We start from the raw sequence: 22,336 nt of genomic DNA on the forward strand, positions 1-22,336 counted from the left end.
GTTCTTTTATAAACACTTTCTTAATATCTAAGTTCATTTTTCTGCATCTGCTAATAGAAAAATAGCTTATTGTTGTTCATGCTTATTCTCACCAAAATAACCTTAAAATTTGGATAATATTCAAAATAAACATCTGTTTGAAGATAGAGTAATGTTACCATGGAATCCACAACTTCAGAATTAAAGAGCCTGCTGTGAAGGAAAACAAACTGAAGCAAGCTTGATTTTGCACAACACCTTTCTCCTTGAGACATTTGCTGATTCATAAGAGGCAGAGGATAAAGAGACCAAGAAATCAAGCGGAAAAAAGAACGCACAGTGTTCGACTGACAAATAAATAAATAAAAAAGAAAAACAAAAATTGGATTTCATTGTCTGCAAAGGAGAAGAGGCCACGGTAAACATTCCAAACTTACAGTTAAAATTTCAGAAGGGCTATATGCTAGAATGAAGTAAAGAAACAGTCCTTAGGAATTATTAAATCTGGTCTCAAGACAAGACAATTCCAGACTGACAGAAGAGACTTATTCCTACCAAAACTGTATCCCAGAGTCCATCCTCATTGGATAAACTCTTAAAGCACCATGGCCAAAGATTTTCACGTGTGAATTCTATCAGCTTTCAAAACCCAGATAATATCATGCCACATATTTTTCCCCAAACATAATAAACTTAGAATATCTTTCAAATATTTTCTGCAGCATGTATAATATTAATAGCAAAGATGATTAAATAGCACAAAATAAAATTATAGCAACAAAAGTTTTATAAAACAATAATAAAGATGTGCAAAATCTATATAAGGGAAACTTAAATCTACAAAGCATACCAAATGTCAACTTGAACAAAATGGAAAGCTGTCTCCTGTTTTGAGGTAAAATGACTTAACATTGTAGGAGTTAATTATTCCTATGTTTATATAATCCCAATAAAAATATTGGTTAGGGTTTTTGTGTTGTCTTGTATTGATTTATTCCATGAAACTACACATGTTTATACTAAAGTTATGATGAAAAGTGAAATATGTACAAACAACCAGGAAATCACTGAATGGAAAAGGCTATGAGGATGAATAAATCACTATCAAGTATTAAAACATACTTAAACATAGCTTCAATGTGATACTTACTCAAAAATAAGCAAAGAGATGAGGAAATAGAATAGAAATTAAATACATAGACTCAAATACAATGGAGTATTTAGTATATTACCGAAACTGACATCTCCAATCACTAGTAAATAGAATAATTTTCTGTTTGAATGAAAGGGAAATAACATTGTAAGCCATTTTAAAAAGTGGAGCTGTATCACATATAATATGGATGTGCGTTCATCACCACATGCAAGAGTGAACTCCAACCAGACTGGAGATCTTGATGTCAGAAATAAATCTAAAAAATATTAGAAAATAACATGATGTGTTTCTCGATATCACCATAAGGAAAATTTAAAACAGATTAAAACTTTAAAAACATAATATAAACATAGGTAAAAAACATATATATTAGAGATGTTAAGCATCTTTTTTTTTTTAAGATAAACATCTTTTAAGATGGAAAAAAATGAGCCCAAAATCTGATAGAAAAATATACAAGCAGAAAATTCATAAAAAGAATATTAAAAGATATATGAAAATGGCTTGTAAACATAAAAAGAATCTTCATATTTACTTAATACAAGAAAATAAAAGAAAGAAAATCAAAACTAGAATGCGATACAATATCCGATCTATCCGTTTGACAAAACAAAAGATTGACAATATACTCTTTTGGCAAAACTGTAAAAAAACGTTGATATTCTCATACACTGATGCAGGGAATATAACGTTCTGCAACTTTTCAGGGAAATTAGTCAATATCTTTAAAAAATACGTATGATTTTACTATTTGAACCAGCAATCCCATTTCTAAGAATTTTCCCTGTGAGTGAATTTCCAATAGCATAAAAATATATCAGCACAGGAGTTATTCACTGTAGAACTATTTATGATACAAAATTTAGATATAATTTAAATGCCTCTGCACATGTTGAATACACTGTGGTCCATCCGGACTAGTGAGTACTAAGTAGCTATATAAAAGAATAAGTAAATATTTATAAATTTATATGTATTAATTTCTCAGATATTTTGTCAAGTGAAAAAACAAGGTACAAAAGAGTATCCATGCTATGTTATATTTTTTGTAAAAAGAGGGAGCATAAAAAAATGCACAGGTATTTGCTAAATTTTTGCAAAATGGAAATACAGCAAGGGCAAATCAGAAACTTATGAAATATGTTACCTGTAGGGGTGAGTAGCCATGAGAAGGATCAAAGAGGGAATAACAAATCTGAGTTGTCTTGCTGAGTTACAGGTCTAGGTAAGTCCAGGAAACAACTGCCTTTCCTTGCTCCTTCTGGTTTAGGTGTGTAGTAATCATTACCAGCCCCAGGTGCTTTACTTTTCTTACTTGCACTTTTGCAAATGGTCCCTTCATTAAACTTTCCTCAATCACTCCTTTCGAGTAGCCCATCAATTAATTGGCAACAACCAAATTGACATAAATATCTTATCTTTAAAACACACACACTCACACCCACATACACATACCACACACATGTAAGAGATGGAGGCTTACTCTATAACCTAGACTGGAGTATCGTAGTGAGATCATACCTCACAGCAGCCTTGAACTCCTGGATTCAAGCAATCCTCCTGCCTCAGCCTCGTGGGTATCTGGGTCTATAGGCATACAAAACCACATCCAAATGATTTTTAACTTTTTCGTAGAGATGGGAGTCCTTGCTATATTTCCCAGACTGGGTTTGACCTCCTGGCCTCAAGTGATCATCCTGTCTTGGTCTCCCAAGGTGCTGGGATTACAAGCGTGAGCCATTGTATCCACCTATAAAAACATATTTAATTTATCAATTATTTCTATATTACTTTCATTTTTGAGTGTTTATATTTTTGGTTTTCCTATCACTCTTTGTAGAATTCATTGGGAAAAAAAGGCTGAAACTTATGTATCCCTTTTCTAGGATATTCCAGGCTTTGTGTAGTTACTTTGATTAGATTTCAAGTCTAAGTTATTGAAGACTGAGGTAACGATATGACAGTGAGATTCTATTCTGCACTTAGAGTTAGTATTTTTTATTTTAATTTTAAAAAATTAAAGAAATCTAGGAATGCTAGGAAACACGGGAAGCATATGCATGGTAGAAAATACTCTTAATTAAGAGTTAACTTGTAAATTAATTAACTCGTAAGCATATTGGAACACAGAAACACAAAACAGCACGAACAAAAATAACAGAAGAATAAAAGAAAAAGATAATTTTAAATAACCATATTTTCAATATTTCTTATACCTTCTGGCCCCTGTTAGAATATTTTACTTACACATTTAATGCTCTGTAATAGTCATCACAATAAATGCACCATATATACATATATATATATATTTAAATTCACATATAGTTTACTTCACATTTTCTGCTAAGCCATTCATTTTGTTTTGTTTTGTTTTAGATGAAATATTTTTAGTTTAATTCCTCCTGTGCATTGGTAGGGAGTATCTAATTTTCATACACAACCAATATAGTATAAATGACCACATTAATCAGAAAACAGTATTCAAATCTATTTGGAAATAAACCAATGTGATAAAAAGTATAGATTTTCTAAAGTTCATTCCCATTCTCATTTCCATTCTAATTTTTTAACACAAAGTGGAATGAAATAATCTATATAATATCAGAATTGATGGCAAATAGCAGCTCAAATCTAATTATAAAATATTGTTAAGAAATTGGTGCATAAGTACAATTTTAGCCTTCAAATAAAAATGCCAGGTTTTAAAGGTTGTTCTGGAGAAGGAGTTTGGCACATTGGTAGGATAATATTATTACAGCAGTCTTTGCAAACAGCCAGTACCCTCTAGTGTACATTATTAATAAAACACTCAATGAAAATGAACAATACTGCCTTTCTCTTTAACGATTACCATTAATCTACACTGTGTTTGTTTTAGTATTTTCAAGCATGTAATCAAGCACGATTACCTAGTGAAATGATGAAACATGCTGATTATAAATACCTCTTAACCATGGTGCAATCCATAGGAGTCCATTCCTTGGTACAGAGTTGTAATTCTTACTCATGTTCATGTCAGTTGCAAATTTATATTGATGGAAGAATTAGGCCTCAAAGTAGTTCTTATTCTAAGACTCTGTCACGGATTATTGATTTAACTGACATTTAAACCATCATAACATATCACAAACAACACAAATCCTTAAATATTCTTGTCAAAGTCAATAAAAAATTAAGTACAGAAAGCAATTTAAAAAAATATGAAGTAGAATATTCCATTAAGGCAGCTGCTTCCAGGAATCATCTGGATTAACCAAAATTCCTATTATTTCTGACATAAAGTCTGGAAGCCTAATTGTGCACATTGGGACATCCTCAACATTATCCAGATGCTATAGTTAGTGCATAATGAAATATTTTTCTGATTTCAATATTAAGCAATTGCTCTCAAGTTCACACTGCCTGTCCTATATAAAGTAGCACAAGGCAATCAAATAACATACAGGATTTGCACATGTGGGACTGGAAAAGAGACACATGCAATCCAACGAGAAATATCAGTTTCTTAATTTATTGTAAGAGCCAAGGAGCATTGGTCTTGAGATCATTATTTTACAAAACAAAAATCCCAGCAGTGTCAAAGTAGTTTACCAGTTAGTATGCTCAGCTATTTGCACTTTACTGTAACAATTACATTTTCTGGTTATTATGTAGGAAGGGTAATATTTCAATAGCAAATTGGTTTTCAGAGGAAATTAAGCAGTCCTGAGAATGTAGATTTATCACCTGAAGAAAATGACTATCTGTTTCGTGCATTTAAATAGACAACTATACAATGAAGTACTTTCATAAAAGAATGTAGCATATGCCCACTTTACATTTTTAGTTAAATAACTGCAATTATTTTTAAGAAAAACTTGATAAGTTAAAAGCCATTGCTTAAAGGTTTCTGAGAAATAGATTTGAGAAAATAGATTGAGTAAAGAAAAATAAGAAAAGTTGGTGTTCGCAGCCGCCGCCGCGCCGCCGTCGCTCTCTAACGCCAGCGCCGCCTCTGGCTCGCCGAGCTCCAGCCGAAGGAGAAGGGGGGTAAGTAAGGAGGTCTCTGTACCATGGCTCGTACAAAGCAGACTGCCCGCAAATCGACCGGTGGTAAAGCACCCAGGAAGCAACTGGCTACAAAAGCCGCTCGCAAGAGTGCGCCCTCTACTGGAGGGGTGAAGAAACCTCATCGTTACAGGCCTGGTACTGTGGCACTCCGTGAAATTAGACGTTATCAGAAGTCCACTGAACTTCTGATTCGCAAACTTCCCTTCCAGCGTCTGGTGCGAGAAATTGCTCAGGATTTTAAAACAGATCTGCGCTTCCAGAGCGCAGCTATTGGTGCTTTGCAGGAGGCAAGTGAGGCCTATCTGGTTGGCCTTTTTGAAGACACCAACCTGTGTGCTATCCATGCCAAACGTGTAACAATTATGCCAAAAGACATCCAGCTAGCACGCCGCATACGTGGAGAACGTGCTTAAGAATCCGCTATGATGGGAAACATTTCATTCTCCAAAAAAAAAAAAAAAAAAAAAAAAAAAAAAAAAAAAAAAAAAATTCTCTTCTTCCTGTTATTGGTAGTTCTGAACGTTAGATATTTTTTTTCCATGGGGTCAAAAGGTACCTAAGTATATGATTGCGAGTGGAAAAATAGGGGACAGAAATCAGGTATTGGCAGTTTTTCCATTTTCATTTGTGTGTGAATTTTTAATATAAATGCAGAGGCGTAAAGCATTAATGCAAGTTAAAATGTTTCAGTGAACAAGTTTCAGCGGTTCAACTTTATAATAATTATAAATAAACCTGTTAAATTTTTCTGGACAATGCCAGCATTTGGATTTTTTTAAAACAAGTAAATTTCTTATTGACGGCAAAAAAAAAAAAAAAGAAAAAAAAGAAAAATAAGAAAAGTTATTTGATATTAAAACTATATCAGTGCAGATTCCTGAACTTAAAGAGAAAAAAAAAAAAAAGCTAAAATTAAATGTTAAGATTGTATTGTGGTCCTTTGTTAAGTTATTTTCCTACACAGCATAAGGACTTGGAAAAAAAATATTAGATTTTAACAGTTGTTAGAATGTGTGATCAGAGCTGAAAGAAACACATACACACACACAAACACACACATCTACACACATATACACAAAGGTACCCACCTCTCCAGCTCTTAATCCTTAGACTAGTCAGATAGGAATAATGACTGTACGAAAAAGAAACAGAAAAAGAGACAATTGGAGAATGAAAAATCTCAAAATAGTTTTCTGTGTAATTATGTCCTAGTAGTTTCTGGAAAGATGAGGGGAAAGGAAATCAAAATGAAATGGATCTTAAAGGTTAGATAAGACATTTTTGGAGCTTGCTAAATAAGTCAGAAAAAATATTATAATATGAATGATCATATCACTTTATGTAATAAAGGGATATTTTCATTTCACTTTGCTTCTTATATTTTACCTTCTTCTAATTAGTATTAGAAGTTACACATCTCTCAGAAATCATTGTAAAGAAATGACAAAATTATGTGAATGTGAAATATATAATAGTAAACGTACAAAGGTGAATGTCCATTTCTGTCAGAAATGATTAGTAGTTTCCGCATTTTTTTATGATTGCAGACCTCGGTAAAATGATTTATGTAATGGCTTGAGGAAATTTTATTTCTCATTTCATACTGAAGAAATGGAAGAAAATAAAACTTTTAAAAGAAAAAAGTAATGGTATCTTCAAGTAGTTACATCTCTATATTGGAGAAGAGAAGATTTGAATTAATAACCTTTGATTTTATGATTGTTAAAAATTAATACTTTTTTTTTCTATTTTTCTTATTATCATTTGGCTCATTGTAGAAAAGGGGTAAGGGCAGAATATTCTCTAAAATAGTTCCTTCAAAAAACCCACCAGGTTCTGATTTCAGTCTGTGAAATCAAGTTATATCGATTTGAAATTGCTAATGTTCAATGCTTTTTTTTGTTTTAGCATTGCTGAGATAGTTTTATTTGGTATTACAAAAGGTTGATTTTTCAATTTTATCATTCTTGCTGCACTTGATAGGTTTGATTCTTCTAAAACGAACTGACATGATTTGGCTGTGTCCCCACAGAAACCTCATCTTGAATTGTTCCTCCCATAATCCCCATGTCACGGGAGGGACCTGATGGGAGGTAATTGAATCATGGGAGTGGGTTTATTCCCGTGCTGTTTTTGTCATTGTAAAGAAGTCCCACGAGATGTGATGGTTTCATAAAGGGCAGTTCCTCTGCGCACGCTCTCTTGCCTGCCACCACATAAGATGTGCTGTTACTCCTCCTTTACCTTTTGCCATGATTCTGAGGCTTCCCAGCCATGTGGAACTGTGAGTACATTAAACCTCTTTTCTTTATAAATTATCCAGTCTTGGGTATTTCTTCATAGCAGTATGAAAACAGGCTAATACACGAATTTTCCCTCATAAGCTATTTGCTTATCCTGAAATATGATTTTTAGATGGAAGGCAAAATAAATATTGTATTCTTTCCCTTTATGTATCAATTTTCAGGAAATGACCTTGTATTCTGGCAACCTCCAAAAGGGACTAGTAGTATCACTAGGAACTCATAGCTTTTTACACTTTACTGTATTTCAATCCATTGTATCTATTCTTTTTTAAATTTATTTTTAATTTTAAATTTAGAGGGTACATGTGCAGATTTGTTACATGGGTGTATTACATAATGTTGAGGTTTGGGCTTCTAATGATCCTGTCACCTAAGTAGTGAACATAGTATCCAATAGGTAGTTTTTCAACCTGTGTTCCCCTCTGTCTCTTCTCCCTTTTAGAATTTCCAATGTCATTTCTTCCCATCTTTGTTTCTGTGTCTACCCAATATTTAGCTCCCATTTACAAGTGAGAACTAATGTTCGATTTTTTGACCCTAAAAAAATAGCAGTTATATGGCTCAATCTAATAATTAGTATATCACACAAATATATAATATGACTAGAAGGTTGGTTTGTGTAGTGTTTTTATATTTAGCAACTAAACTAGAAATTATAACTATTTAATGGAGAAATTCTATGCATTTAGCGCTAAAATATTCACATATAGAAAAAAATCAGTCTTACACCTTTTCTGCTGGTAGATAAAACTGCATAGATGCCTGTGGATGCTTCTGCATTGTAACTTTTTCACTTGCCCAGACACAGGTCTGTACAACTACAGCTTATTTTGGAACTGAATTGGCCTTTGGGAGTCAAGAGGTGAAGCAATGTTTTGTTAGGAGTATTCTTCCCAATGTCAGGCAAGATGACAGTTTAAGAGCAAAAATAAATTATCTTTTAAAAAAGATGTGTTGTTTACAGCTGTATCCTTTATCTTGTTCTTTTAAAGCTTTAAAAAAGCCCTTTAAAATCTTCAACTATGTCTCATTGTAAATATCAAATGAGAAAATACTTAGTCTTATCATTTCAAATTATACTTTAACTGTTCTACATTCCATATAATGACAAATGTATTTTATCCTGAGGCAATATTATAAGATCTTCCAAAAGACTATATGTTGCCTTTTGACAAGCTTTAAATGGTTTATAATCTTCAAAACATGGAAAGAATCATTCTTCTAGAACACCACAGAACAAAGAGAATGAAAATATAGGGTAGAGACAGTTAGATATAGTAAAACAAACAAATGTATTAAAAGTAAAAATTTGGAATATATCTTAATATCATGACAAAAATTGTAATATTTGTAATTCCAAAAATATTAAAACTATTAATAATGGAGATAAATTTTTTTGAATGATTATTATATTACTGTGAATAAAAATACTGACTCCATGAGTTACAAAATACAAACCTGAAGTAATTTTTTTGTGTAAGAGAAGTTTTCATCCTACAATTTCACTTAAGTTGCTACCTTTTTACCTAACAAAGACCTGTATAACATCTTGCTGCTAATTAAATAACCTAAATCATTTCATGTGGAACGTACTAATACCATGTGAGATATGTTTTGTTATTACGATTGATTTACTGTTAATAAAATATTTTTATGGTTGATACATGTTATATGTAACCACATAAGTTAAAATTTATTGATTACCTTCTATACATTAAACCAGGTTAAATAATAAGGGACAAATGTTTCAAAGCATTAGCACCATATAAAATAAAAAGTATAACATAGGTTTAGGGAAGGGGAAAAAAAGCCATACCAATAAAATATCTGTTTAGAGAAATATCCCATATGTATGCAAAATACACATAGAAGGGTATTTGTTGGTTTTATAAATAACAGCAAAAATTGGAAGTAAAATCATTGTCCACTAGTAGGCAAATAGTACATAAAATATAATGTCATTAATACTATATAATATTATGAAGCCATTATATTGAATAGAATGTTGTCAGTAAAGAATCTTTAAGAATTAACTTCCAGTGACAAGAACATGTAACAAATAGTAGACATTCATTCAACAAGTATTTATTGCACCCATATACTATGTTCCAAGTGCTGTTCTGGCCTCTAGTGTCTCATTTATTTTAGAACTGAAACAAAAACACAATTAGTTTTTGTGGGCTTTTTTTTGTATATACATAGATTTCAAATTGACTGTAAAAGAGTCTGGAAGAAAGCAAAAAAGAAGTTATTTTTGAGAAGCAGAGAAAGTGAGATTGTGATGAGAGAGATCAAATTAGATTTTGTACAATGGTGCTCTACATCCAGCAGTCCACATTGAAGATTCAACCAACAGTGAATCAAAACAATTAAAAACAATGATATAACAATAAAACTAATACAAACCAAAGCACAATACAGTACAACATCCACTTACTTAGTATTTACATTGTATTAGGAATTATAAGTAATCTAGAGACAATTCAAACTACATGTGTGAGGATATGCATAGATTATTTGCAAATACTTCACCATTTTATATAAGGTTCTTAAACATCCACAGAATTTGGTATTTGTGGGGGTTCTGGAACCAATCACCTGTGGATACAAAGGGATGACTATTTCTGTATTGCTTAACTTTTGATTTTCAAGTTTTCTATCTTGTGTGAGTAGTTGCATAAAGTGTAAAGTTTACTGCTAACTTGTCAGTCCCCAAATCATTATGTGGAAAACAGATGCACGTCAGGGGCAGTAACCAATCATGGCACTTCTTTCAAAGTGTGCCAGTGAATGGCCACTGCATCTGTTATTCAGTTCAGGCATACACAACAAGACCTGTTGTTGTACTAACTCTTCATCTGAAGTGATGAACTCACATGGCAGTCACAAAAATGGATAATAGAATGAGACAATTGACCAATAAAGATGAAAACACAGCAAATAAATGAAATTATAAAAAACATGAATGAAATATAAACGAAGATATAGCAGAAAAAGCTGACCATGGGCATGTTGATGCTGCCACTGTTCTAGAGACTATATACATATCCAGCTAGACGATCTTACTGAAGGCAAATTTAGAGACATAATGAAGAAAATGGTTGCTAAGAAAAGATAAAGATATTCCAGAGAAACTAACAGTGCAAAGCAAAAATGTTCACGTTAAAGGAATCCTCAGAGATATGTCACAATATTGAAAGGGCCAAATTCATCCCTGGGCCTGTTTTTGTATGACCTGTAAGCCAAGAATTAAGAAAAAAAAAATCTTACATTTTTGATGGATTGCACAAGATGAAAGAGGAGGAAGAGAAAGAGAAGAGTTAGAGATACAAAGATTGCATGTGATCTGCAAATCTTAAAACATTTGCTATTTGGTCTTTTACAGAAAAATCTGAGGGGCCCTGCTTCAGAATAATGGACATCAATAGTAAAGTAAAAAGGAGAAAAACATGTTAATTGACTTGAGAATCATGTCACAAAAGGACTTAGATGGCAATGTAAACAATTTTTATGCTTCTTAAGCAGCAAGAGACTATTGAATTATATTTAATAGCCTCTTGAAGGAAAGTTATGGAAGGTCTCTATGAAGTCACTGCATGATGGGACTCCTAGGTTTGCATGCTTGTTGAGAGCATTTCAAACCCAGATATGTATGCCTATACTGTCCTTACAGATCTTCGTGTTCCATGTGGTGACCAGAAACATCACTCAGAGGTTCACATTCTAATGTCTTTCTGCCTAAAGCTAGATGGCTTTCTTCACTTGAAAGTCCTTGATTTTATAAAGTGAATTCATTGCCAATGTGATATATTATTTTCAAGGAAATGGACACTGTATTTGGCAGTGGTGATGCCAAAGGCCCAGACACATACAATTTAGCCTGGCGAATTGTCACTTCTCTAGGAGTCTATGTAAGCTTCAAAGACAACCAAAACAAAATCTTAAGTGGACTATTAAATAAGCCACACAGAAATGCATTGTGCTCATAACATTTTATAAGATAGGTTTATCTTTAGAGCAGTTTTACAGAAATTACATAAATCACAGGGGAAATCCCTAAGCTAACTTGACAGAAGAGGCATTGTAGAATCTTGGATGTAGATTTGCATAGCAAAGTCACTAATTGTAACAGAAAATACAGAACAGTATTTACATATTCTAACATCTTATCTTTTTAGCCTTAAGATAATTTTCATGTTTTATATGAACAGCCTTCTAAAACAGATATTTTCAACCTCCTTCTAGAAAAGATAAGAGACTTGAAATTTTGAAGATGGTTTGATGCGGACAAGGGAATAATTTCAATTTTGTTCTGAGCAGTAGACTTTAAACACTGACCAACTACTGATCTGATTAACCTCTAGATTATGACTCCATTCTCATAGAAATAAATGTGGAGAGTTTGGGGTCTGTAAGTTGGCAACTTTTTTTTTCCAAAACAAAGAAATAAACCTCTGATTTATTGATATTTTCTTACTGATTCCCCACATAAGCCACTGGATTATGTGACTAAGGTTGTATTTTAAACATTTCAAACAGGTAGCATACTAGGAGATAACAAAGGAAGGTACAATGGGAATAGCATGAAATCTATAAATTAATTTGGGCAGTATGGCTATTTTCACAATATTGATTCTTCCTATCCATGAGCATGGAACGTTTTTCCATTTGTTTGCGTCCCCTATTTCCTTGAGTGGTGGTTTGTCATTCTCCTTGAAGAGGCCCTTCACATCCCTTGTTAGCTGTATTCCCAGGTATTTTATTCTCTTTGTAGCAATTGTGAATGGGAGTTCAATCATGATTTAGTTCTCTTTACACCATTGTTGATGTAAAGGAATGCTTGTGATTTTTGCACATCAATTTTGTATCCTGAGACTTTGTTGAAGTTACTTATCAGTTTAAGGAGTTTTTGGGCTCAGATGATGGAGTTACCTAAATATAGGATCATGTTCTGAAAACAGAGACAATTTGACGGTCTCTTCCTATTTGAATACCCTTTATTTCTTTCACTTGCCTAATTGCCCTGGCCAGAACTTCTAATACTATGTTGAATAGGAGTGGTGAGACAGGGCATCCTTGTCTTGTACCGGTTTTCAAAGGGGATGCTTCCAGCTTTTGCCTATTCAATATGATATTGGCTGTAGGCTTGTCATAAATGCCTCTTATTATTTTGAAATATGTTCCATCAATATCTAGTTTATTCAGAGTTTTTAACATGAAAGGATATTGAATTTTATCATAGGTCTTTTCTGTGTCTATTGAGATAATTATGTGATTTTTGTCTTTGGTTCTGTTTATGTAATGGATTATGTTTATTGATTTGTGTATGTTAAACCAGCATTGCATCACAGAGATGAAGCTGACTTGATCATGGTGGATAACTTTTTTTGATGTGCTGCTGGATTTCGTTTGTCAGTATTTTACTGAGGATTTTTGAATCAATGTTCAGTAGGGATATTGGCCTGAAGTTTTCTTTTTTTGTTATATCTCTTCCTAGTTTTGGTATCACAATGATGCTGTCCTCATAAAATGAGTTAGGGAGGAGTTCTTCTTTTTCTATTGTTGGGAATAGTTTCAGAAGGAAAGGCATCAGCTCCTCTTTGTATCTGTGGTAGAATTCAGCTGTGAATCCATCTGGTCCTGGGCTATTTTTGGTTGGTAGACTATTAATTACTGCTTCAATTTCAGAACTTGTTATTGGTGTATTCAGGAAGTTGACTTCTTCCTGGTTTAGTCTTGGGAGGGTGTGTGTGTCTAGGAATTTATGCATTTCTTATAGATTTTCTAGTTTATTTACATAGAGGTGTTTATACTATTCTCTGATGGTAGTTTGTATTTCTGTGAGGTCAGTGGTGATATCCCCTTTGTCATTTTTTATTGTGTCTATTTAAATTTTCTCTCTTTTATTCTTTATTAGTCAAGCTAGCAGCATATTTTGTTAATTTAAAAGAAAAAACAGTTCCTGGATTCACTGATTTTTTTTATTTTTTTGTCTCTATCTCCTTCAATTCTTCTCTGATCTCAGTTATTTCTTGTCTTCTGCTAACTTCTGGATTAGTTTGTTCTTGCCTACCTAGCTCTTTTAATTGTGATGTTAGGGTGCCAATTTGAGATCTGTCAAGCTTTCTGATGTGGGCTTTTAATGCTATAAATTTCCCTCTTAACACTGCTTTAGCTGTGTCCCAGAGATTCTGGTATGTTGTCTCTGTTCTCATTGGTTTCAAAGAACATCTTGATTTCTGCCTTAATTTCATTATTTACCCAGGAGTCATTCCAGAGCAGGTTTTTCAATGTCCATGTGTGGTTTTGAGTGAGTTTCTTATTCCTGAGTTCTGATTTGATTGTACTGTGGTCTGAGAGACTGTTATGATTTCACTTATTTTGCATTTGCTGAGGAGTGTTTTACTTCCAATTATGTGGTACATTTTAGAGCACTGAGAAGAATATATATTCTGTTGATTTGGGGTAGAGAGTTCTGTAGACATCTACCAGAAAGAACTATTTTGAATTTCATATAGAATCAAAGAAGACCCTGTGTAGCCAACACAATCCTAAGCAAAAGGGACAAAGCTGGAGGCAACATGCTACCTGACTTCAAACTATACTATAAGGCTATAGTAACCAAAACAGCATGGGACTGGTACCAAAACAGAAATATAGATCAATAGAGCAGAACAGACCTCAGAAATAACACCACACATCTACAACTGTCTTATTCTCAACAAACCTCACAAAAACAAGCAATGGGGAAAGGATCTCTTTTCAGCAAATGGTGCTGGGAAAACTGGCTAGTCATGTGTAGTAAACTGAAAGTGGACCCCTCCCTTAGACCTTATACAAAAATTAACTCAAGATGGATTAAAGACTTAAATGTAAAACCCAAAACTATAAAAACCCTAGAGAAAATCTAAGCAATACCATTCAGGACATAGGCATAGGCAAGGAGTTCATGACAAAAATGCCAAAAGCAATTGTAACAAAAGCCAAAATTGACAAATGGGATCTCATTAAATAAAATAGCTTCTGCACAGCAAAAGAAACTATCATCAAAGTGAATAGACAACCTATGGAATGGTAGAAAATGTTCACAATCTACTCATCTGAAGGTCTAATATTCAGAACTTACAAGGAACTTAAACAAATTTACAAGAAAGAAAAAAAAAAAAAACATCCAATAGTTGGCAAAGGATTTGAACAGGTACTTCTCAAAAGAAGACATTTATGCATCCAACAAACATGAAAAAAAGCTCAACATCACTGATCATCAGAGAAATGCAAATCACAACCATGATGAGATACCATCTCACATCAGTCAGAAATGGTGATTATTAAAAAGTCAGAAAACAATAGATACTGGCGAGGCTGTGGAGAAATAGGAATGCTTTTACACTGTTGATGGGAATGTAAATTAGTTCAACCATTGTGGAAGTCAGTGTGACGATTTCTCATGAATCTAGAACTGGAAATACCATTTGACCCAGCAATCCCATTGCTGGGTATATACCCAAAGGAATATAAATAATTCTACTATAAAGACCCAGGCACACATATGTTCGTTGCAGCACTATTTACAACAGCAAAGACTTAAATGCCCATTAACGGTAAACTGGATAAATAAAAGGTGGTACATATTCACTATGGGATACTATGTAGCCATAAAAAAGGAATGAGATCATGTCCTTTGCAAGTGCATGGATGAAGCTGAAAGCCTTCATCCTCAGTAAACTAACACAGGAGCAGAAAACCAAAGATTGCATATTCTCACCCACAAGTGGGTGTTGAACATTGATAACGCATAAACACAGAGAGGGGAACAACACCCACCAGGGCCTGTTGGTGGGTGGGGGGTGAAGGGAGGAACTTACAGGATGGGTTAAGAGTTGTAGCAAATCACCATGGCACACGTATACCTTTGTAACTAACCTGAAAGTACTCTCACTCTGTCACCCAGGCTGGTGTGCAGTGGCACGATCTCGGCTCACTGCAAGCTCCGTCTCCTGGGTTCACGCCATTCTCCTGCCTCAGTCTCTCAAGTAACTGGGACTACAGGTGCCCACCACCACGCCTGGCTTATTTCTTTGTATATTTAGTAGAGAAGGGGTTTTACCATGTTAGCCAGGATGGTCTTGATCGCCTGACCTCATGATCCACCCGCCTCGGCCTCCCAAAGTGCTGGGATTATAGGCATGAGTCACCGCACCTGGTTCCCCGCCTTTTTTTTTTAGAAGAAATAAAATTTAAAAAGAAATAAAGAGGCCGGGTGCAGTGGCTCATGCCTGTAATCCCAGCACTTTGGGAGGCCAAGGTGGGCATTACACCTGAGGTCAGGAGTTCAAGACCAGATAGGCCAACATGGTGAAACTGTGTCTCTACTAAAAATACAAAAAATTAGCTGAATGTGGTGGCAGGAACCTGTAGTTCTAGCTACTCAGGATGCTGTGGCAGGAGAATCACTTGAACCCGGGAGGCAGAGGTTGAAGTAAGTCGAGATCACGCCATTGCACTCCAGCCTGGGCAACAAGAGCAAAACTCTGTCTCAAAGAGAGAGGAGAGGAGAGGAGGGGAGGGGAGGGGAGGGGAGGGGAGGGGAGGAGAGTATGCAGGAGGCCATAGCTCCAGAGATGTGGATGTCTAAGCAGCAAAATTATCTTGGAGGTAAAAGGTCCCAAACTATTATGATAATTTTGAAGATGAAAGAGAGGGTGTGAACCATAATAACATCAACAGTAATAATTCTGCCATATAATTTGACTGTTAAGTAGATAGAAATTTTAATCAACTGATATGGAATACATATATACCTGCAAAAACACACATAAAGTGACAGAAATATTTTTAAATACTGTATAATTGATGCTGTTTTGTCAGATTTTGGCATTATATGGAGAATTCCACATTACAAAAATTAATATAGTTTATTTCTCAGAGTATTGAATCTTTTGTATAGATAAACAGCTTCTGTCACCCAGGCTGGATGATCTTTCAAAACTTACTGCAGCCTCATACTCCTTGGCTCAAGTGATCCTACTGCCTCAGCCTCCTGAGTAACTGAAACAACAGGGGCACGCCACTATATCTGGCTAATTTTTTATTTTTATTTTTTTGTAGAGACAGGTTGGGCTTTCCTTCCCAGGCTGTCAAAGTATTTGTATCTCAAGTGTTTTGTTGTTGCTGTTGTTTTTTGTTTTGTTTTGTTTTTTTACATTTTGCAATTCTTTGAGTTGAGTTTGTTTGCCTTTGAAATATCAAAACAGAAAAAAAATTCCCCCTTTTAATAATTTAATCTTTGTAACATTTCACAAGATGTAATAACATCTCATTACAATGAATATGATAGCATTTCTTTTGTGTTCCTGATATTCCTAAAGAGACACCTGATTGTTTCCAAAACTAGAAGTGCTTTAAATGAGAAAATACTATAATAAAATGATCACTTTTCAACCCTAAATAAAATAAAACTGTAGAGAATAATATGGGTTTCATAAAGAAAATATCAGAGGGAAATTAGTAAAATAACTATCAAGATATGGGAAAAAATAATTCATCTGATATTTTTTATTCAAACAAAATTAACACAAACATTTACATTCTAAAAATGTGTGTTGTCATTTAGGACAATCAAAGAAGATAAGAGTTAGATATCTTAGCTTGGTGGACATTGTATGATTCAATGGAGACTCAGTTTGATTGCTAACCTAAACTGGAAATTTAGGGAGTACCCTATCAAGGTGATACAAAGGATGACAGCTTTTGGAGACAAGTGAGAAGTAGTTCCTGAAAGGTTAGGCAAAGCAAAAGAAAACATACAAGTGGTAAATTTAAAGTTTTGTCAGTAAATGGATTAGAAAAGCCAGAAAAACTATAAATGTGAGAATGAGGAAAGAAACAGGTTCTACTGGGAAGAACATAGTAATCTGTGATTAGAGGAAGCAGTGTACCCAAACAACAAAATAGAATAAAGATCGTAAGCGAGAAACTAGTTGTCTCCTTTCCTAACTCAGATATACAATTGTGTATAAATAGATGCATAGCACACACAGTAGTACATCAGGTACTTTCTATGAACCAGATGGTTATTTCATTGATGCAATTCATGTCACCCACCACTAAAAGATTCACTTAGCATCAAATAGTCTAAATGCAGGCATCTCTTAAATCCTATATTAGTTTCATTGCAAGCAACAAAGATCCAAACCAAAATAATTTAATCCTAAAGAACTTCATGTAATAAAAATAATAAAAAATCACAACTGCAGCTTGAAGTAGATGGCCAATGAGACTACTTACGTCTTGGCTCACAGACTCTCCCTTTGCAGGATGTTTGCAAGCCAGCCCTTACTTGCCATCTAGTTCGCATATCATGGGGAAGAAGTTCTGACTCTGTTCCATAATTACAAGACAAATCTTGTAACTTTATGGCTCTAGTGAGACACAGGCCCTATACAGATATGATACACAGATGGGCTTAAGCTTGGGACGCATTCTTTCTGCCTAAGCCAGTCCTCTCTCAACTGAAATTCATTAACTTGGAGTTGAGCAGATAAAGATAAAAGGTCTCCAAATTAAACATACAGGTATTTTCCACATGAATAGGACAATACTATGGCTCACTGGTAGACATGGGAATGGGAAATTAACATTAACTCCAATTTTGCTTTTCAAAGTTGCCATGTTTCTGTAGTTATTAGAGTTTACCTTAACGGAAGTATCATATATCAGTTAATTGTTCTGGTGCTAGCACTAACCTCAACTACATTTTTCACTGTGTAATAATGGTTTAAATTTCAGCAGGTTGTTAACATCCAGATTTCCTTTCTGTAATATGAGAATCTTAAGAGTACCTATTTGATAAGGTTTTGTGATGCATAAATGAGGTATCATATGAAAACTTTTCACACGGAAACTAACACGTAGCATTTTCTCAATAGGAGATGACATGAAGAAGGAATAATTTAAACTCAGATAACAGTAAAAACCTGGCAAGAGATTAAAAAAAAAAAAAGAAAGCAAAGGTAGTTTGAAAAAGCACATAAAATGAAAGCATCAGGCAAGAAATTTTTCTAAATGTCTTCATCACAAAATGATTAAAAGTAAAAACAGGCCTGTAAACCCAGCACTTTCGGAGGCCGAGACGGGTGGATCACAAGGTCAGAAGATCGAGGCCATCCTGGCTAACACGGTGAAACCCCGTCTCTGCTAAAAAATACAAAAAACTAGCCAGGCGAGGTGGCGGGGGCCTGTAGTCCCAGCTACTCCAGAGGCTGAGGCAGGAGAATGGCGTAAACCCGGGGGGCGGAGCTTGCAGTGAGCTGAGATCTGGCCACTGCACTCCAGCCTGGGCAACAGACCGAGACTCCGTCTCAAAATAAATAAATAAATAAATAAATAATAAAAATAAAAAGTGAAAACAGAAAACAAACAAACAAACAAACAAAAACCAAAAAAACCCTAAAACAAAAACTAAGTGGTTTGTTCATGTAAAAATAAAATAGCAAGAAAACAAATGTCAGTCAAACTTAGGTAAACAACAGAGTAAATTTTCTTTTCTGTTTATACTTAGTCCTCTCATTTCATACAATAGCTACAAATGAACTAGATTCTAGTCATTTCATGATTAATTCATTATTTCAGTGGTTTTTTTTTTTTCCGTTGTTTTTTTTTTTGGTGATTTGGAGGATTTACTAAATTGATCTATGATTTAACCTTTATCTACTAAAGGTTCATTTCCATCAACCTCTATGCTATAGGAATGATGTCTATGTTCACTGGGGAAGGTTGATTACATATGTGATAGGAACATCCAATGCTCATTTGGAATTAGTCCATGTTGAATTTCTTCTACTGTGGTATATAATTCCCGCTGGGCCTAAGCTGGCATCAGTTCTTGAGGCTGAATTACTGGTCAGGCTATTGCACTTTCTCAATACATCTTCAAACCTGAGTTCCTCTTGCCAGAAGTTCAGAGCTGTTTTTGGTCTGTTTTCTCTTAAACCTTTCAAAACTTCCTGAAAACAATGGAAAACTTGGTTGACGTCTCTACACAACCCTGTGGTGCACAGGGCTGTGAGTCGTCTCAGATCCTTTCTTCCCATACACTCTGGTAGCCATTGCTACTCTATTGCTTTGGTGCCACACTGAATGTCTCTACAAGGATTATAGCTTCCAAGTAGGTGACTCTGGTAAGTGATTGGATTCTGACTTATTTCAAGAATCTTCCTGTTACATGATAGAGCAGTCCAACAAAATTCTTATCAATGCATAAACAGATACACAGTGTTTATGCAGATACACAGTGTTTTGTTAAGGTTCTTTAGGGCCCTTATATTTAGGGCTCTTATATTTTCTGTTTTTTCACATCTTTTCCCTCATCTATCTTTTTGTAATTCCAATGTTGCATGATATAACTGAGTTCATTTAATTCATGTCAACTAAGTATGATTAAGTCTTGATAAATTGCTAAAAACTTTTCAATCTAGAATACTTGGACCACAAAACATATATTTTGGCAATTTGGATTCTTTCTTAACTAACTTCATTACATATTTTCAGAGATTTTCCGGTGTTGTAAACACACAGAAATGGTAGTACACCAAAAGAAGACAGCAATACAATGATTACTGTCAACAATTTAAAGCACATGCATATATATGCATATGCATATATGCATATGTATGTATATATACACATATATATGCATCTCAAGTTCAAGTGGAAAAGAGAAATGCAGCATTTTAAGATTAGATATTTATCACATGTAGCAGGTGCTGTAAATCTAACCAGCCTAATAGAAGTCAGAAAATTATCAGGAAAGCTGTTTCTTCCTGCTTGTTGAAATTTAAGACCACTTGCAATTTCTCTTAAATCATTTTGGTTGTTCAGCAGGAATTTTCATCTCCTAACACCTACAATTTTTCTCTTCTCCTGCTCCAGTTCATTTTACCTAACTGTAGATGCAATTCAAATTTGATTATGGACTGGCAGCATCAGTGTCACATGGGAACATTTTTCAAATGCAGAATCTCCAATCCCACCCCTCAGCTACTGAATCAGAATCTTTAATTTCGATATGATCCCCAAGTGATTCGTATGCATGTTATATTTATATGAAGGTGATTTATATGCACATGCCAAGAACTACATTAGATGTCCAAAGTGGAATGTGTATTGCCAATGACTAGTTATCATGCCAGCAGGGCTAGTGCATGCCACTAGTACCCCATGGGCTGGCTCCTGTCTATGTCCACAGAGAAGCTGCTAATGTCCAGTGTCAATAGTGCTAATATTTGCTTCTAGGGCATTGTCCTGACATTGCTACAGCAACTGAACACCATCAGCTATCACATCTTAGAGGGTACTTTCAGCAATGTTGTTAATGCTGTGTGTTAAAGTCAAATGTCAGTCAAATATAGTTACAGTGGTGTTTGTTTGTATTTTATCTTTCTATTCTAGGCCTGAAAACCATGAATCTAACATAGCTAGTTTCAATATAATCTGAGTGACAGATATTGTACTTTCATTTGAATTACTTACTCTCTAAGATATTGGCCAATTGTCTAATCAAACAAAAGTACTATCTTCTGCAGAAGATTTCTTTCTCTAGGAAGAAATGTTTTAAAAAAATTCCAAAAAAATCTATACCTACTGCTATGTCCAGTCATTCCTGAATCCTAAATTGACACATTTTACTCAAAATCTAAGGTCCTTAAGTATCTGAACTTTTTTGAAATAGGACTGAAAAAATCCCGAGTCACCAAATTGATTGTTTACTCTCTATTTTGTTTTAAGGGGAGAGATTATTACGACAGATTGATGGAGCATTTCAAGTTTCGGGATGACGGTGTATAATTTTCCACAATTTGGGTAAATGGACTTTTCTTTAAGAAAATCATCTACCACTGTTATAAAAAGTACATTTAAGTGCAAATCTTAAAACCATTATGTTGGCAATTATATATTGTATAATTACAAAATAATGTAATAGATATTTCATATCTCAGGGCAAAGAAAAAGAAGCCTATTACATTCTTTCAGTCAATTAACATGCACATTTAGATTTTGTAAAGAATGATGTGTCATATATTTATAATGACTGAAATATTGAAAAAGAAGTATGTGCAATAAATTATTGGGCAGTTTTTGATCAGGTTTAAATAGGGGCTTCAGTGTCATTATTAGGGAAATGCAACGACCTTTGCAATACAAAGAAGCTTTACATTTTTGTTTTGGTGCTAGGCTTGTAAGGCCTTGGTTTATACAAAGCCTTGATTTCTTCTGCATTGTTTCATCCACTTTAGATCCTCTCTTTGTCAACACACTGCCACAGCAGCAACTAATGATAGTTATTAAAATGTGTCCAAATTGTAGAATATCTGCTATAGTATTATGGTTCTAAAGGATTTTTAATAATTGAAGAGGCAACAACTTTCTCTGGCTCTTGGGATGATCTGGCTAAATTTCAAATGGAAAATTACATTCTGTCTGTTGCATTCTCTAGTATTTTCATGTGTTTGGCAGGCTCTTTAAAAACAAAATAAAAACAAATGAAATAAAAATAAAACAGAAACCACAGATTCACCATGTAATAGAGATTCACAAGAACGCTTTTCTGTGGTATTTTCTTTGGCTCCACAAAAGATGTGTGCACCTCTGCTGAACGTGTGCATCTTAATGAAGGATGTGTGAGGAGACTTCTTTGAGAGTTTGGAAAATTTTTCTTATGCTATCCAAACAATGCAATTGGGGTTCTATGGGTAAATGTATGAACAGCTATCTGTGTATATTCTTTTACTAAGACTTAAGAAAAAACAAACACTGAGTGAGTTAGGTATGCCGTAAAATCATCAGT

General features: G+C 34.3%; 1 protein-coding gene across 1 annotated transcript; it reads left to right on the top strand.

Annotated features, from left to right (window-relative positions):
- Positions 1 to 5,077: 5,077 nt before the first annotated feature.
- LOC119625328 (histone H3.3A) lies at positions 5,078 to 5,932 on the top strand. The gene has a single exon (XM_038001872.2). It carries the CDS (start codon positions 5,188 to 5,190, stop codon positions 5,596 to 5,598), a length of 411 nt encoding a protein of 136 aa, XP_037857800.1. The 5' UTR covers positions 5,078 to 5,187; the 3' UTR covers positions 5,599 to 5,932.
- Positions 5,933 to 22,336: the final 16,404 nt, after the last annotated feature.

Source organism: Chlorocebus sabaeus, chromosome 10, assembly GCF_047675955.1.
Source record: "Chlorocebus sabaeus isolate Y175 chromosome 10, mChlSab1.0.hap1, whole genome shotgun sequence".
In the NCBI taxonomy this organism is placed as follows: Eukaryota; Metazoa; Chordata; class Mammalia; order Primates; family Cercopithecidae; genus Chlorocebus; species Chlorocebus sabaeus.

What these genes read in the sequence shown, in the direction of transcription:
- LOC119625328 (XM_038001872.2), top strand. Translation starts at nt 5,188, where the DNA reads ATGGCTCGTACAAAGCAGACTGCCCGCAAATCGACCGGTGGTAAAGCA.